The 20,000-nt window shown below is 45.3% G+C and overlaps 1 protein-coding gene across 1 annotated transcript in view; it reads right to left on the reverse strand.

Annotated features, from left to right (window-relative positions):
* Window positions 1–20,000, reverse strand: part of LOC105906216 (connector enhancer of kinase suppressor of ras 2-like) — a 104,391-nt gene that overhangs the window by 48,132 nt on the left and 36,259 nt on the right. Inside the window, exons 3-7 of the mRNA XM_042702806.1 lie at window positions 15,169–15,371; window positions 13,611–13,698; window positions 9,078–9,119; window positions 4,276–4,395; window positions 3,873–3,932 (exon numbers count right to left, since the gene is read on the reverse strand). Coding sequence (XP_042558740.1) covers window positions 3,873–3,932; window positions 4,276–4,395; window positions 9,078–9,119; window positions 13,611–13,698; window positions 15,169–15,371 — 513 coding nt within the window. The remainder of the gene's footprint in view (window positions 1–3,872; window positions 3,933–4,275; window positions 4,396–9,077; window positions 9,120–13,610; window positions 13,699–15,168; window positions 15,372–20,000) is intronic.

Consider the following 20,000-nt stretch of genomic DNA (forward strand, 5'->3'; position numbering starts at 1 on the left):
TGTAGGACTACAACCTCTACCAAGGCTACTCTGACTCACCTTTCAATCAACCCCCCCACTCACCCACCCCCCCCCCCCCCCCACCCTGTCCAATGCAATAAACTTGGTCTCCTAGGTGACCGCAAGGTTGCATGGCAACGGGAGGCAGTACCCTCATAGCCAATGAGAGCCACTGAAGGGTCAAGTGGGCACTGGAGATGCCAGACAGTGGGGCTGCCTTCACCATCAGCAGTCCTCCCTTTAAGGTCAAAGTTCAAGCATGATGATGCTACATTCAAAGTTCAGTCAGTTCTATAATGCGACAAGTTCACCATAAACGGTTTGTTTGATACTTCAAGAAACTAAGACTAAGGGTTTATATCAACATAGGTGGTTTCTGAAGACTGAATTGAGAAATTGTATATGTCTTGAGCTCTAAAAAAACATGATCATGTTAAACTAACCCTAGATGAAACAATCAATCAATGAAGATCTAAGACACCCCGCCATCACAATTTTACACATGCTTTACACGACACAATCTGGAATTACTCTGTGACCAATGCTGAAAACAACGAGTTCAATGTTTAGTCAGAATGATTCAGTCTTACAGTGGAAAAGGGGTTCATTGTGAGACCTGAACCAGATTCATCTGAAACTGAATGGGTCTGCATTGAAAGGACCCGAGCACCTTCGGGTGAACCCTGACCAACAAATGACCATCCTGCACCTGAAGCTTAGTCTTGGCTTCTTCTGTGTCTATATTTAGTTTCGGATGACAATAATGCCACTGGAAACAACCTCGCCATTGTGTACAGAGGGCCATAGCTATGGCCAAAGAGTATATGAGCTTGGCTCGCTCTTAAGCCGGAAAGACATGGTACGATTTCGGCCCAATTATAGCCCCAATTCAGTTGGCCCAGACACATTTTAGAATCGGGCCGAATTCCCGTCAGATCAGTTGCCATTTATGGTGCAGTTTGAGCAGGGTCACAACGCCCAATTAAAAACCTGAACAATCAACGTTCCAGCTCCAGAACGATCAGGTTGGATTCCTGACATATCAAAAACGGTTGTCGGCTGTAGTTCCACGGCCCGATTTGCTGGAAGTCCGATTGAAACGAGTAGAGTGAGTAAAGTCGCACAGTGTCCGGCCAGCTTTAGCAATCAGGTCCAGGCAAAGCAGGGACAGACTCTCTCTCTCTCTATGCTATCTCTCACCACAGACCCCACTGTTCTCAGGCTAGCACCGCTAATCTCCAAAGGCACAATGAGACAACACACAATGAAAAGGAATAAATAGCGCAATAGTAATATCCACTGTTCCTCAGGCAGAATGGAGAATAGTGCCCCCCACCCCTCAACCACCACCACCACCACCACCACCACATAGGCATGTCCAGGCCAAGAAGACATGCATGTGCTCACACTTCATGCACAGAGGATGAATGCCGTTAATGTGCTACTATTCACAGGGCTCTGTCAACAAGCAACACACCACGACCACACAGACAGCAACACACATACACAAACACACACACACTCTATCTCTCTCTCTCACACACACAGACACACACACAGACACACACACACACAATCACAATCCACACAGGCAAACAAGATATGATTGTCTTTCTGAAGAGACAGGGCCCTGAGATGAAGATGACAGCCTCCTTCAGAGCCAGGCGTCGTGGCAACCCTGCCTGCCTCCCTCCCTCCCTCCCTCCCCAACCCCCCCTCTCCATATCCCATGCCTTCTCATAAGCGGTGGCACTGATCTGCCTGTCTGGCTGCGCTGTGCCAGTCCCATTGTAATGCCCACGCATTAATCGCACGGTGCCTGTTGGCAGCGCACCCGCTCCTCCATAGTCAGTGCTGGAAAACCGCCCTGGCACTATCTGAGAGGTGTGTGCCAGCCAGCTCACAGTGTGTGCCACCGTCCCATCCTGGCTTCTCCCAGCTGGCCCACCGAGAGGGCTGTGGGGGATGCAAGGAGGTGTGTGTTTGTGTGTATGTGTGTGTGTGTCTGTGTGTGTCTGTGTGTGTTTGTGTATGTGTGTGTTTGTGTGTGTTTGTGTGTTTGTGTGTATGTTCCCACCATTCTGAGATCACGGTGTGGATTTTGCAGCAAGCATCTACCATATGAGGATGCACTAAATGGCCTCAGTGTCAGCCCAGTTGGTGACGCTTTGGACCCAGAGACAAATGTCTCATTCACTAATGCTTCTGTGGTGCTGCCCATGTGAGGCCCATATGGTGCTAAAGACCTCCACATGCTAGTCCGACAACTCAGAATCTGCTGCTCACTCTCCTCCAACACACAGACCTAGACCCCTTAAGAGATTTATGAAACCACTAAAAGGTACTTCACCAGTCTTACCATTCCTCATCATTATTTTACACACTTGAAGAAGCATCTTCTGGGGTAAAAAAAGGCAAATGTTTTGCCCATACAGTGTAAGTAATAAAATCTGCGCGTTAAATGGAAACAATAAATGGGAGAGATGAGGGAGATAGGAGTGGGATGTATGGCCAGAGTGCATAATGTTATAGAAACAAGATGGACTGACATTAGTTATTAGACATTAGAGGATGGGCTCCTCCCAAACCTGGTTCAGGAACAGGATCAAATATACTGTGAGACCCAAAACTAATTTCCCTAAACCGGCTGGCTGCCTCGACCCTATTAACTGAGAACGAATTGAGGGAGTATGTTACCACATGAAGGGCCTCTTAATACACATTGGATGATGTGGCATTGTTTCAGGGAAAATGAAAACAAACATATGCATCATTTATGTACAGAGTTGTGTGTAATGTGTAGCTTTCAGGACTTTTTATTTGGAGGCATTTGGAAGGTTCCAGATTGATGGAAGCTGGGGGATAGGGGCAGCTGGCCTGCAAATGATGAAATGAGCATTCCGGAGTGATTTCCCATCATGCTCAGCATGACCCTGCCCTCAGTCAGGAAACAGCCTCGCCTGAGGGGGTTGGGCCACGTTGGCCAGTCACATCACAGCACATCACACGCGCCAGACGGCTGCAACGCTGTTGACAGTGACTCTGCTAAAGCGTGACACACATACACACACACACACACACACACACACACACACACACACGCACAGAAACCCATGTGTGCATGCATGAACGCACACTTAAACACACCAAAACCATACACACACATGCAGGCACAGAATCAGGTGCACACATACACAAGCGCGCGCACACACACACACATGGCCGTAAAAACACTCCCGTAGACATGTTAGTCACATTTTCTGACCTTATAAGTGTTCCACATAGAGAGGGCACACACAATGAGACAATCAAAGACCAAAAGCCATCACAGACACATCAAAACACTTACACATATACACACACATACACCTTTACACACACACACACACACACACACACACACACACACACACACACACACACACACATTAAGCAGTTGAGTGGGGAGCATCTGTGTTGTGGTTGTGGTGCCCTAAGCTGGCCATGTGTTGGTTTGTCACATGCCAAAGCAGGGCAGCTCTGAATGTTTCATGAGCACACATACACACAGAGACACACACACACACACACACACACACACACACACACACACACACAGACACACACACACACACACACCTACACATACTCTCACACACACACATTTGCAACTGCACATGTACATGTAGACACACACACACACACACCCTTGTACGTATACACACACACTCACACACATTTGCAGCTGCACACACATACACACACACACACACACACACACTGACGAACTCATGTTTTATGAGTAAGCTGTGGTAAATGCTTCCCTCTCCTGTTTTTCGGTGCCCTGCTGGGCTAAATGTCCCGGAAGGAGGAGAGTGAACACAGGCACTTACGTTTTCTGTGGTCCCTGTGATCACGTGCAGGCCGTCGTACGTGGACTTGATGTACATCCCCTGAAACACACACACACACATACACACACACCACAAAACAAAATAAACTTAGATTATTCCTTTGCCATTCGAATGTGTATAAATGTCTAAGAATATAACATACAAATTATATCATAATATATATTATGCATTGACTTGATAGTTAAGTTTAAGTTAAGTATGGTATTTACTTAATTCGTTCCCAGACCATCTCTGTGGTTGTGTGTGTGTGTGGTTGTGTGTGTGCGTGTGTGTGTATGGTTGTGTGTGTGCGTGTGTATGTGTGTGTGTGGTAAATGTGTGTGTGTGTGTGTGTGTGTGTGTGTGTGTAGCTGCATGGAGACATGAGGTGAGGACCACCCACCAGGCCTTCGCTGGGCATGATGTTGGTCAGGTGCACCACCTCCAGGTGGGCTGACTGAGACACCAGCGAGTCTGAGGACAGCGAGATGATATGGTCACATATCCCTGACAGAGTCTTACACTGCAGAGAGAGAGAGAGAGAGAGGGAGAGAGAGAGAGAGAGAGTGGGAGAGAGAGTAGGAGACAGGGAGATAAAGAAAGAGAGGAAGAGAGAAAGAGAGGGTGGGGAGAGAGAGAAAAAGAAAGGGAGAGAAAATCAGAGAGAGTCAGAGAATGAGTGTGACAGATATGAGAGGAGAATGGATTTCTTAAATTCATCTAAATTTGAGAGCGTGTCAAAGGGAGACTGCTCTGGAAAAAAAAAGCGATGAACATCAAATAAAAGAGGAAGACAGACAGACGCAGGGACTGAAAGAGAGTGAGAACAATAGTGAGGGAGAAGTAGGCTGCCCAATCTGCCCCCGACACTGAGGGGGTTTCAGAGCTCATCTGCTGAGAGAGCAACACATCAACGCTCACACCTGCTCTCCTCGCTCTCTCTCTTTATCTCTCTCCCTCTCTTTATCTCTCTCCCTTCCAGTCTCTATCCCTCTCCCTCTATATCTTTTTTTCTTGCACTCCCCTACTTTTTATATGTCTATCTGTCTTTCTCAACTCACACTAAAGAGGGACACTTCAATTTTCATCTTCCTCACGACTAATGGTCATGATGGCAGTGACATGACACACACGCACACACACACACACACACACACACACACACACACACACACACACACACACACACACACACACTAACACACACACACACACACACACACACACACACACACACACACACACACACACACACACACACACACACACACACACACACACACACACACGTGTTCACAAATACAAATATAGATTAGGACATACCATGACATCTCCAACAAACCCCCTGGGTATTTCTTTGCCTGAATGACCAGAAACCCGTTGATATATTTCAGTGTTTCACATGACGCTGCATTGCTTCGGCAAATTATAGCTGAATTAGATTTCAAACAACTGGTCTGACGAGGGAAGACTTTTTGGCTTCGGCTTTTATTAGAGACTGGCGTTCACACATTGTTCTCAGTGGGGCAACATTTATTTCACTAATTATAGTATTCTGGTGGTTCTGGTGGCCATGGTTATTGGAGAATCAGCTATTAGAGGAAGTTGTACCATAGATATAGACAGGGTGTGATGTGCCGGGGCACTAAGGGGATTCTCAGACCAGCCCTGCTGATCGATTGGCTTTGGATAAAAAAGACGATCAGGACCAGCCTTCGCTAAAGTCATTGATGTGCTATATAAGGCACACACACATATACTCTACATACACTCATCCTTCTCTTGCTCATTCATATTCTTTCTCTCTCTCCCTCCCTCTTTAGCAGAGCTGTTCATGCTGTTGCCTGTGGGATGAGGGGGACTCCAACCACCCCCCACCCCCACCCCCCACCCCCCACCCCTGTCTATATATCCCTTCCTCTGCTGAATTATTTTTATCCCTGGTGATGACAAATTCTATCCCCCTCAAGCGATAAATGCTACTACCCCAAAAAAGACCATATAAAATACCTGAAATAGAAATATTTGACAAATAAAGTAAAGCGCTGCACCGTGAGAACAGTTTTTGGTGCAAACAACAACAAAATCAGAAATGGACCATTAGTGTGTGCCGCTGGTGTGACAACAGTGATGACACCAGGGCTACGTGAGGGTCCTGCTTCCGTTGGCCTTGATCCATGCACGGCTTTTCAGAATGTCACAGAGCATAAATAATCTATTCCAGTGCCAAAGCTACAGCTAGCTAGCCAGATGAAAGAGAAATGAAAAGGATTAAGTGTGCAGCATAGCGTCATATTTTACAGGACCCTCACAAAAATATCCTAGACATATCACAACTGAGAATGCGACTACAGGAGCTACTGTTGATGGGATAGAGGGCGGCTTCCAGGCTGACTTAAACGATGTGACCAACAAGTTGGCATTAACTAGCAACAAGGACATCGAACGGTTAAATATGTGTTTTAACACATTGGTCTGAAGAATGGGGCAGATTCCTGTTTTGCTGTTTACAGTTAATGGTTGGAATGTCTGACGACTGCTGTAGCCAAATCAAAGCTGTAAGCTTGATTAATTCAAGCTGAATGAATCATATTGAGCTACCTGGTTAACAATTTGCGAAGGGCTTAAAGAAAGCACTCTTTTGATCTATTAGTTTGGCCAACTCTAGTGCAGAAAAACTCTTGTAGTAATTACATAAACAAACAGCTGGCTAGCACTTACAAAACACACCTGGCCTATTTGTTAGCTATTTAAGCCAGTGCATGAACAGCTGCAAGACCACCCCCCTCTGATTTATTCATATATCACACCCTGGCTATACATATAGGTGACTACTTACTACTACTTACTTACTTATATATGTGTATACACTGAACCATACTATGGATATGCATGCATACTATAAACCCACCGACACGTGTGTGTGTTCCCTCAGTACAACTTTTCCTTCCCAGCTGAGTGAGATTCATTCAAATTCAAACCGACTCCCTTTGCTAAATCCGCATCATTATTATGCATGCAGTCGTCCATAATTATGACTCCAGAATGACCTGACAACAACTTTTGCTGAACTTTGACCTTAACTTAATGATGAATGGTGAGCTCCAGCATCAACTTTGACGCCAAACAGATTTTAATTGGCCCAAGCTGAAAATTCCCTCTGCAATCTCTCTCTCTCTCTCTCTCTCTCTCTCTCTATCTCTCTCTCTTGGCTGCTTGCATCAGCAGAGCAGAGAGAAAGCTGACATGAAATTATCTGAAAATCTGACCTGGTTTTTAATGAGCTATTACGAGATTAGAGCTATTTTTAATGGGAGACAGAGAGCAGAGTCTCTTCAAAGGCAAATGCACACCAGCCCTGCTAATTAATTGGCTTTGTGAAAAAAGATGATCAGGACCAACCGTCCCTAAAGTCATTGATGTGCTGCATAGGGCAAACACACACACACACACACACACACACACACATATATATATACCCTACATACACTCATCTCTCTCTCTCTTTCTATCTCTTTAGCAGTGTTGTTCATGCTGTGAGTGGTATGATGCCAGGATATGGTGTGATGAGTAGCTTTGTGTAAGTGACCAGGAGAAGTCGGGGTGGAGCGATGTGGACCGCATTTCCCAGGGGCGCTCTTGTTTCATGCAGATTGAAAACCTTGCATTAAGATGAATTATGATACTTAGGTGCTCTCTCTCTCTCTCTCCTGAATATGCCTTTCAGCTACAAAGGCTGAAAAAGGGTACGTTTGACTTCCTGCAAACATAGAGCACACAAACAGCATGACACACACAGATGCAAACAAAAACACAACTCAATATACAGATTACCAAATTGATTTCTATTTGCCAAGACCTTATGCTGATCTTACACTGCTGCTGTCCTTCTGTGTGTATCTTTCCACCTGTCCCCAGTGTCCCCCCTCATCCCCATTATTTACACACACACACTCACACACACACACACACACACACACACACACACACACACACACACACACACACACACACACACACACAACACACACAAAACTGGGACACCATTACATAATGCATTTTCACCTCATGCATGATCAGTCCCTATCTCACGGTAAAACACACACAGACACATGTGCACACACACACATGCACGCACACACACACACACACACACACACACACACACACAGTGATACTGACAGATGGACAAACAGACATAAGGGAGTCCAAGCAGTATTACATACTGTACACATTCTATACAAACACAACGAGAACAGCATTGCGTAATACGTGCTTAGGCATGCATTCATGCAACCATCCCTCTCTCACTCTCTCTTTCTCTCTCTCTCTTTCTCTCTCTCTCTCACACACACACACACACACACACTCCAACCCTCTCCATCTGATTGCTGCGGGCCAGCCACCCTTGGGGAGGGGTGCAGAGCAGTGGAGCGCTGCATTATTGAACAGTAACCGCCGACTAACAGACACACAAATGCTGTTTTTAAAGCAAAACACCACCCCGCGATGAGAAGGAGAGAAGTCTCCTTCTCACACACTCACACTCATGAGTCCTCACTCACACACACACACACACACACACACACATGCATGTACACAAACACAGACACACACACACACACTCACCAACAAGCCATGTTGTCATCAAGAGTGCTGTGGGGATGAAAGTGGCATTCTACGGCGAGTGAGCCCCATGTTTTAAAGGTGTGTGAGGCATTAGGTGTGTGTTCTCTGACAGTGAGTAAAGTAAAAGCTGTGAAAGTTGACCCATTTACACACACACACACACACACACACACACACACACACACACACACACACACACTCACACACACACACACGCACACACACACACACGCACACAGTCTTAATTTCACCTCCGATGAGGACACTTTAATACCATCCCGTTATCACTTATTACGGCTGAAGCAGTGGACCTTTACTGCCAGCTGTAGTCACATAAAGCTCTGACCTAGTGGGGAACCCCATTAAAACCAGAGCTCCAGTTTACCCCTTTATACCCTTAAGAAAGCCCTCAACTCCGTTATCAGCCTCAGGAAAACACAGGCGAGATGGAGAGAAGCTGGAGAGGGATGAAGAGAGGAATAAAACAAGCAGGATGGAGGGAAAGAGAGGGGGGAGTGAGGGATGAACAACTGGCCACATGGAGGGAGGGAGGGAATAAAGGGATGAATAACTCACCACATGGAGGATCTTGTTCTCCGTCTCATACACGGTGCAGTCCTGGGGGAGCAGACAAACAAAACACAGGCCTTTAATGAGTGTGTGTGTACGTGTACGTGTACGTGTACGTGTGTGTGTGTGTGTGTGTGTGTGTGTGTGTGTGTGCTTGCTTTTTCTGTGCGCGTATGCAGGTGTGTGTGAGTGTGTGTCTGTTTGTGTGTGTGTGTTTGCTTGCTTGCTTTTTCTGTGCACGTATGCAAGTGTGTTAGTGTGTGTATGTGTGTGTGTGTGTGTGTGTGTGTGTGTGTGTGTGTGTGTGTGTGTGTGTGTGTGTGTGTGTGTGTGTGTGAAGCGAGGAGTCATTAGCATTTACAGAAGGTCTTCCAGTGTGGAGGAAGTGAGCAACACAGAAAAGGGCAGAAGGAGATTGAGCACAGAGACCTGATCCAAGACAACACAACTGCTCCCTACACACACACTAGCCATATGGACCCAAGAGTTAGATCACCCGAGCACACACACACACACACCCACACAAACACACACACACACACTCACACTCATAGTACATAGACACAGACAGATTTCATCAGGCATAAGACTATGGCTGGCGGTTGGAAGGTGGGGGGGAATCACTTTCTGAGTTTTTTTTCTATTTCTTGTTTTGTTGGATACTAATTTCTCTCACACCCGTGACATTTATTGGAGGTTAATTTGAAGTAGCCTACCCCACTCACTATCCCTCATCTGCTCTTCTCTCAAACTCTCCCTCCTCCGTAAAAACCCACACTGGCCAGTTCACCCTGCCTCTGGCTCTCTGTCTCTCAGGCTTCATCTGTGTACTGTCTGTCTGTCTCTAGTATGTCTCTCCCCTTCTCTCTGCCTTTTCTGTCTGTCTGTCTCTAGTATGTCTCTCCCCTTCTCTCTGCCTTTTCTGTCTGTCTGTCTCTAGTCTGTCTCTCTCCCCTTCTCTCTGGCTCTCCGGCTCTCACTCACTCTCTTCCTCAGACCTTATTCCTGTCCCTTTGAGGGCCTCTTTGACATACCTACTTACACACACACACACACACACACACACAACCCCATTCACTTGCTCTCACCCTCTCGCCCTCTCACTCTCTCTCTCTCTCTCTCTCTCTCTCTCTCTCTGTCCCTCTATCTCTCCCTCTCTCTCTCTCTCTCTCTCCCTCTCCCTCTCTCTCTCTATCTGCCTCTCTGTAGCAGGGAGTGAAATGTAGGCTAACACAGGGATGAAAAGCCAGAGAATCCCTTGGAGAGCGGACTGATCCTCTCCCCTGCTGACCGCACCCTATATGCACCCTCCGCCACCCAGCCTCTTCCCAGCATGCAACACTCGGACGGGGGGAGCCTACTAGACCTTGAATAATTAGACAACAACCACTGGCGCGCACACACACACACACACTCCACAACGATCAAACACACACTCTCTCTCACACACGCACACGCACACAAACACACAAGGATCACTGTCTCCCACTCCCTCTCACACACATATACATGGGGGTCCACCATGTCCTCCCAAAAGGACTTCATTCAAGTATATATTTGTTCTCTGTACCAAAGGCTAGTCCATGTAAAGTAAGTAAAGGGACAGCTAATAGGTACCTTACAGTATATACGCTAGATGCGACTTTAGATCTTTACGAATTTAGACATGACACTAGTCCCCAATTGAGGAAATTGCATTAATATTCTGAGAGTGGACTGCTGAGAACCCCTGTGGGGATGAGGCTTATCCCTCCCAGATCCCACCCGTGACCTGATGACAGCTCTTCTGTGTTTCAATCAACATAAGCTCTGTCTTCATGAGGCATGGGAAGGGTTCAGAAATGTTTATTTGATTTCTTTTTAATACATTTTCTATTGCTTCCCGCACAGAATTGAGCCACAGACCCCCCATGGTTGGCCCTAGAATGTATATGGTAAGAGGTATCTCTCTCTCGCTCTCTCTCTCTCTCTCTCTCTCTCTCTCAGACACACACACACACACACACACACACACACACACACACCAGGGTTTCCCCTAGGATTTTTTTTCTTGCCGCCGACTTCAAATCAAACGCGTCCACTGACTCTTTGCAGCTTGCAATGTGCATAAGCCGCCTCACTCTCTCCTCAAGACAATTTTGCGACGCTGTCTTAATTTCGATTCTGCGGACAGAAAAACCCTCTGCCCCTCTGCTGGCACTCTTGACTCTGGCAGAGCCCAACAGCAGGGACTTTAAGCCAGTGGAGCCCAGTGGCGTAGAGCTCGTTGAACTTATGAATAAGCACTTTGCACGCTGTTGCAAAAGTGAAACCCTCATAACCCTGGAGCTCCGTCATCACTGCACTGATGTAGTATCTTGTTGTGCGCTCTTGGCAGAAATGAGAGGTGCAGCTGCTGATGCAGCCCTCAGGGGAAACTGCTTATTTTGGGGGAAATAAGTACCGTAGGCTGTTAATAGGCTGTTTCGCTGTCAAAACACAAATGTCCTGTTTAGGGATTGCCTACGTTATACGTTTTGTAAGAGCATTATTACCAGACATTTTGACCAGCTTTCCATTTTTCTTTTAATCAATTTTACCCTCTAACTGACACCCTGACACACACAAACAAACACACACACACACATTCATGACGTAGAGCAGCAGTGTGGGTTGATCAGCCATGTCCCACTGTTAGATTAGCATCACAGTGAAACACAGCGATGGCACAGCAGGCTAGTTACTGTTAGCTACTGAGGTTGAGGATTCACTAAGTGACAGTGAAAGATGGTCAACTGTAACAGATCTTAGAGGATTTCTTTAACATGTTTGCTGATGTGTTATTTAATCCATTTTCGTTGTGCGTTGAGCAATGCCCTAAATAGTCGGTACACTGTTTCTTCCTTGTGAAAACGATAAAATATCGATCACAAAACAAGCTGGGCTTTTGTCTAATGATCTGCAAAGGGGAGGAATAGAGGGGCAGCCTTCTATGTATTGTGCTTTGGCATAATAGTGGGATTTATGTTTTAAAAAAATGCATTTCAATAGGAGTGACTGGGTATTGGGACCATATTCTACACCGGGTGCAGGTGGACCCAACTATGTGTCCAATTGTCAGGTGTCAGGAAATGGACTGAGACATGGCAGGTTTGGGCCGGGTGTGACCAGGAAGATTGTGTGAGAGTGTGTGAGAGGTGACACTGCTGCTGTGATGAGTCTCACACTTGATGTGTGAGATGAGTGAGAGTCCAGGAGAGAGGAGAGGGAGCCCCTGGAGTCCAGCTGGGATCCACAGGGATGGATGAATACAACACCTGTGTGGGTCTCCAGGGCCCTGCACACTGAGCACAGTGGATCATTAGAGCTGGTCAGGGGCACACACCTGGAGCCTGCTGGCTTCAGCCTATCCACCCAAGTGGTTAATTGGTGTGGTGTATCACTGTGCTTACTATAGGTCACTGCTAAATTGCTAGTTAGAGCTAGTGCTGTTTAGCATTGTTAGCATGGCGCTAGGTGTCTGAGTCACTAACGCAGAAGATAGGGGACGAGTCAGAATAGAAATTGATGGACATGAGATCCATGAAAGCATGCCTCTAAGTATACCCTAACTATATATAATAGTTTGCTGTCACTGTGTACTTTTGGCCTATAACCAAGCCATGTCCCAATTTCACTGTGTCTAGAAACCTCACTGTAAGACATACATTACTTCTGTAGTTACCATTGTCGACTTTCCTGAGGGAAATTGACTAAGTGTTTGACCTCATGTAGGGTATGTAAGGTTGCACCCTTTCTCTTGTCACTAAGCCTAGCTAGTGTCATCCAGAGGTCCTTCATTATGCAGCAATGGCTGGGGCTCCAGTATTGGGCTTCAGTAGGATACCAGGAGGTAACACCCTCCATCCTGTGCCACCTATAAGCAAACAGGAAGCCCTCTGTAGACAAAAGGATGAATGGGGGTATCTGTGGGCAGACCTGCCCATAAGCCTGTTCCCTTTTACCCTCGCCTCGTTTGAAGCGCTGTCGGCAGTGGGGATCCAAAGCTCCATGGTTGGCTGTTTGTGGGTTGAAGGCACAAGGGCCTGGCCAACGTTATCTCCCCACAAACAGGCTGCCCGGAGCTGGATGCTGAGACTGTCTCAGCACACCGGGGCTCCAGTGGGAAGTAAAGGGGTTTGCTGGAGAAGGGCTGCACAAGGCATTGTCCACCAGAACAGAGGGGAACAGAGGGACAGAGTGGGCCTGGTGATTCAGCATTTGGAAAGTGTCTTAAACAAAGGTCTGTGTGTGTGTGTTTGTGAGGCCATATACACATTTTTGTGTGTTTGTGTGTGAAACTGGGTTCATTCATTATCTTTGTCACCAACAACCAACCAATGAAACACAAGAGACTCAAGAGAACACGTACATATCTCCCATACCAGACTAAATTCATTTGAAATGTTAAAATCAACAACACAAGCAGAGACAGCCGCTTTACACATATCACACTACTGGGCCCAAAAGATGATGAATGTCTCCATGAAAGTCTCCAAGCACTGATTTTGCCTTTCCTACCTGCTGTACAATGGTGGTCAGCTCCAGACACAGCTGAACAATGTTGTTCTTGAGCAGGGAGTACTCAGTCACACTAACAAATGGGGACCTGAAAGATACAAAATATGAAAATAAATATATATATACATACAGTACCAGTCAAAAGTTTGGACACACCTTTGTTTTCTTTACTTTTATTATTTTCTACATTGTAGATTAATACTGAAGACATTTTAACTACGAAAAAACACATATGGAATGATGTACTAAACTAAAAATCTACCATGTAGACAATAATAAAAGTAAAGAAAACACTTCTCAAAAAATGAGAAGGTGTGTCCAAACTTTTGACTGGTACTGTATGTGAATGTAGAAAACGTCACTTTAAATTCTTCGAGATTTAGAAGGTTTTCATGATATAATATAGGAACTTACACATACTATATATTTACAAGACTGATAATTCATTATGAAGCATGTTCGTGTTTATAGGATGACGCTGGTATCATGAACAGTGTTATGAATAGGTTAAATCCATTTGATAATGCATTATGGGACTTGGTGCTATAAGCTGCATATTACAATGTTATAAGCTTTCTGAGAGACAGACAGATACATACTAAACTGATTCTGAAGGAAATTTGTGGATAGATGTATTTAAGCACCTTGAGACAACTTCATTGCTTGACTATTATATTAATAAAATTGAATTGAATTGATTGTATTAATTAATATTACTGTAAAGTCCTGTAACTGTAGCAACTCCTAAACTCCCTTGATGAGTGCACGGCTGTCATCTCAAGACAGACAGACCTCACTCTTCTCCCTCTCAGCCCAGCCTGAAGTCTCTCCCTGCTCTCCCTCAGATCTCCTCAGACTCAGTGACCTGAATCTGCACAGGCTTTCACTTCCAGACAAAGTAGCACACATCACCTGCCTGAGCCTGAGCCCCAGCAGAGACGTGCAGCTGCTTCGCCGCCAAGGATGAATGCAACACCTGCAGGACTCGCAGGGTCCTGAGGCCTGAGCTGATTGGCTAATTAGGGCTTGTCAGTGCACCCGGAGGGACCGATATGTGAGAAGCACTTCAGACTCAGTCATCCATACTGAAGGAAATTGCCACGGGTTAAATGGAGTCGCTGAAGGCACATCAGCGTGCTTATTTTTAGCTCGTAGTGTAGATATTCTTTTGGCTGCCGACGCCCTTTTGCATTGGTGATGTTAAAAATATCTCATCACAAGGAGGACATTGTGTAACTCGCTCTGGCACTTAATATACATACCAGCTGTCTGGCGAGCAGACAATCCTTAAAGATTCATTTGTATAATATCACGACAAATATCAATAGTTGACCAATATTGGTTGATGTATCAAAAGGTCATAATAATGGATCCTTGAGCAACCAACTATGACATACAGTAAGCCGCTTTCTGCATATCAATGTAAGCAATATCTACATCACTATCTATCAATCTATTTATCACTTGCACACACGCACACGCACACTCACACACACACACACACACACACACACACACACACACACACACACACGCACACACACACACACACACAAACCTGTCCAGCCAGGCCAGGAGGTTCTTTGCTGCCCCGATCAGGTCCACCACTGAGGTGAGGAAGTCGTTGGGAAGGCGGCGTGAGGCCCGGCCATCGTAGTGACCCCCTCGGCGCCGACCAAGGATGAAATTCTGCAGGTTCTTGGCTGAGGCGTTGAGCTTGTGGGACAGGGTCCGGAGGTTCTCTGTCTCCAAACCATAATTCTTGAAAAGAGAGAGACAGAGAATGTATATGATAGACATTGTGATTTTTTCTGTCAAGTAAAAGACAGGAAATTGACTTTGAAATTGATAAGAGAGAGAGAGAGAGAGAGAGAGAGAGAGAGAGAGAGAGAGAGAGAGAGAGAAATAAATGGTGAGAGAGAAATGTATTAGGGAACAAGGGGCCACAAAATAAGATCTTTTCTTCAACTAAAATTGAAGAGAACTGCTGTTGCGGGAATTGCAACAAAAAGGAGCTAAGGACAGAAAAAAGAAAATGAGATAGAGAAACTGGGAGAGCGAGAAAGAATACAAAAAAGTAGCAAAGTCCCCAATCTACCCCTAATACCGAAAGAGACATTTTTCATTCCAGCGTAGGTAATGAGAGAGGTATCGCTTCACTCTTATGAGGTGAACTTACTCAACTGCATTGTGGGAGTTGTATTGTTTGAAAGAAAATAAATCATGCGCAGGTGACTAAGAAAAGAGCAGGGTGAAATTGTCTAACCTGACTGCTGTCTCTCCAGTCCTTGCGTATTATAATCTTCTAACACTCCGTTAAAACTATGAAAATGTATATTGTACGTTCAACCACACTCATACTTTATTCAAAGCGATAGAGAGAGGGAGAGAGAGAGACAGAGTGAGAGAGAGAGAGAGAGAGGGATAGGAATAGAGGAGCATATATCTTTATTCAACCCGAATTGAGATGAAGTGCTGATGCATATGAAAGAGGAAGACAGACAGACGCAGGGCCTGAAAGAGAGTGAGAACAATAGTGAGGGAGAAGTAGGCTGCCCAATCTGCCCCCGACACTGAGGGGGTTTCAGAGCTCATCTGCTGAGAGAGCAACACATCAACGCTCACACCTGCTCTCCTCACTCATCTCTCTCACTCTCTCCCTCTCTCTATCTCTCTCCCTCTCTCTATCTCGCTCCCTCTCTCTCTGTCTCTCGCCTTTTCTCTCGCTCTCCACATCCCACTTTGAGAACTTACAGTGAAAAGGAACATGTCAAAGAAGAAGGAGAGCAAAAATAACAAGGAGATGAAGAGTAGAGAGTAGAGGAGAGTTGGAGAGAGAGAGAGAGAGACAGGAGGGAATATGAGAGAACAAATTGAACATAAAGGAACTAAGACCTGCAGACACAATAACAGAGGAAAGACAGATGGATAGGTGGACCTTCAAAAGTGTGTGTGGACTGAAGCAAAGACAGACAGAGATAAGACAGACAGAGAGAAGACAGGCTTAGGCAGACAGACAGTGAGAAGACAGACAGAGGGAAGACAGGCTTAGGCAGACAGAGAGAAAGACAGGCAGACAGAGAAAAAGACAGGCAGGCAGGAAGACGGACAGGGATGACAGGCAAGGAATTGCAGCTCTGCATATCTCTCACCTTTTGACCCCACCACACACACACACACACACACACACACACACACACACACACACACACACACACACACACACACTCCCAGCCTTGGTGCTCCAGAGCACTCATCACAGGACAACAGGAACTCATTACTCACACTGTGATGACATTGGCCAGTTAGGACAGTCAGGACGAGGTACAGCTACTACTTAGGACCCCGGGGAATCAGGCCATTACGGACACGGCATAATAAGGTTACTAAAGAAGCACTGCACTTGTGTTTATCAGGATATAGAGTCAACTGAAAAAAGGTTGAATGCTCAATTCAATTCAATTCAATTCAATTCAATTCAATTCAATTCAATTCAATTCAATTTCATTTATGTTGCGCCAAAACAATCAAATTGTCTCAAGGTGCTTTACAGAGCCCAGAGTCTGTAGTACAAGGGACCTTTTACACTTGACGTGAACCACCAACAATACTTCACAGTATTTTTGGTTGAGGTTAATGTATATAAGTCGAGGAAAAATAATAACACAAACATTTGCTTGATGCAAAGTCCTATTTTCTCAAGAGGGTGAGATCAAAGCCAAATAGAAAGGTGTAATTGGGTTCTGAGTAATCCGGGTAGTTGCTATATTAAGGTAGTGAGGTTGCTAAGGACACAGGTTTGTCAAGTTACACAAGCTACCTCTGTCCCGCTCTCTGTCTGCTTGCTGTTTCTCTCTCTCTGTCTTTATCCCTATCTGTTTCTCTCATTCTATCTGTATCACTCAAACTGCATGTATTTTGCATGCACGCACACACACACACACACACACACACACACACACGCGCAGACACACACACACGCAGACACACACACACACACACTCGCTCTCCTATAAATCCCATTTCAGTTATGTCATTCTGTCACCCACTGGCATGTGATGTGAGAGAGAAACATGAGTTAAGTCAAATGTGTGTTCCCCAGTCACCTTGAGGGCCATTGTCTACGTGCCAGAATCAAACAACACATACACACACACACACACAGACACACACAAATACACACACACACACACAGGACAACACACAAAAAGATTCATCATCCACATCTACAGACATGCTAGACACTTTCTCATGTGCAGAGAGCCCATCAGCTGGGATGCTGAAAGCTAAAAATGGAACCCGTCTCCCAGCTGTCACATAACGCGTGATGGACGAGCAGTACCACTGACAGCGCTGGGACAGAATTAGCTGCTGGGGAGGATGGGATGGATCCATGACAGCAGTTAACACTGAGGTAGGGCTGGCTATGATCTGGTGCAGACGAGCCACATCAAGGGCCGAATTAGAGCCACATCAGAGCCGAATCAGGGCCAGATTAAGCTCCGACCGTAGCGGAATCAGGGCCATGTTAGAGCCAGATCAGGGCCAAATCAGGTCCAGATTAAAGCCATATCAGGGCCATATTAAGGCCCGACCAGAGCCAGATCAGCGCCATACTGGAGCCAGATCAGGGACGGATCAGGTCCAGATTAGACCCATATTAGGGCCATATTAAGGGCCATATTCATTTTGGAGTCGGCTGTTCCCTGTGGCAGAAGTGTTGGTGGCCACTAGGTTTCATGGGTAGCCTCTGTGTGTTTAGGTGGTGCGTTCCACAGATAGTGGCATACACACATTCAGTTCATAGATAAACAGGTGAAGACAACACACACATTTCATACATATGATGTACATTTGTATGTAAGGTTGTGTGTGTATGTGAGTGTGTGTGTGTGTGTGTGTGTGTGTGTGTGTGTGTGTGTGTGTGTGTGTGTGTGTGTGTGTGTGTGTGTGTGCGCTGTCACAATTATTTTCAATTAAACTCATGAGAACAAAGCTTTGCCTGAGCTTTTGGGTATAACACGTAGAACAAAGGCAAAGGAAAACACAGCATTTGCATTTGTATGTGTGTGTGTGTGTGTGTGTGTGTGTGTGTGTGTGTGTGTGTGTGTGTGTGTGTGTGTGTGTGTGTGTGTGTGTGACTGTGTACATTATGTTGCATGTGCTGATGTTGACCTACAATAATATGCTTATTTTGAGTGTGTGTAAATATGTGTGTGTGCAACACTGTATAGAGGTCCACATGTGTGTGAGCATCGACTGTAAGCAAGAGTCTGTTTGCTTATTTGCTTATTACATTTCTATGTCAACGTGTGAAAACAACCCCGATCAATAGTCAGTCCTGAAAGAACCTGAAAGGGCACTCCAAATCTCTCCCCTCACAATTTACCACAACAACAGTTACCCTGGTAACGGCAGGTGGCCGTGCTTAATTGCCATTTGTATGGAGGTTTATTTTTTGCATGTCTCTAGCAAATGTATCGATCGCCCAGCGCCCATGCTGCGCCCCTGAGTCCACACAAAGTTTGCTTGTTTGGATGCAACAAAGCCAACCGCCTCTGGCCACCATAGATCTGTTGCGAATTTGAGAATACCAAATACCAAACAAACCAAATCATAAATAAAGCAGCACTGTGTTTACTGACAGTCTTCATAGGCCAACATGGAAAGGACTGAAACTCTATGGAACAAAAAAAGTATGCATTACAAAAATTGATGAAGGCTGATTGATCGATTGATTTTGACTTGTATGTGCTTTTATAAAGACTACTGTAATGTAATATAAGCGGTTACCAGTAAGTGTAAGTATTAAGGTCTGGGTTGGTGAGGTACGTATGCTAATGTACATGTGTGTAAATGCTCCCTGGACAGTGAATGTCACAAACGATCCATGTATTGGAAACTGTATGCTTGCCATTAATGCTAAAAGCCCAGCAAAGCACTCATCAATATTATATCATAAGACCTACGTAATGCAAACTATATTAGACATTTGATCTAGTCTATGTGAGTATGCATACGCTTCATAGTAGCAATGAAAGGAGCCATGTCAGGAATGATTATACCTACAGGTTACATTGAGAATACATTACTACTGTATTACGGAACAACTGCAAATTACCCCCCAAAGAATTATATTATATTAAATTATATTATTATACATTATTTTATATTATATGATATTATATGCAGTGACTTTTCAAAAGATGTCAGGAGAACTACAGATGAGAGGGAAACCCAGAGCTGATTTCAAATGTATATTATGACAGTGGATAGTGCTGTGGGATTACAATATGTGTCTGTTTCCCCATCAAAGGCAACGACTACGAACACTGTTTATGACTTATCTTTTGCCTCTGTTTTCCATAGGACAGAGAGAGAGGGAGAGAG

The sequence above is a fragment of the Clupea harengus genome, chromosome 20, assembly GCF_900700415.2.
Source record: "Clupea harengus chromosome 20, Ch_v2.0.2, whole genome shotgun sequence".
Classification (NCBI taxonomy): domain Eukaryota; kingdom Metazoa; phylum Chordata; class Actinopteri; order Clupeiformes; family Clupeidae; genus Clupea; species Clupea harengus.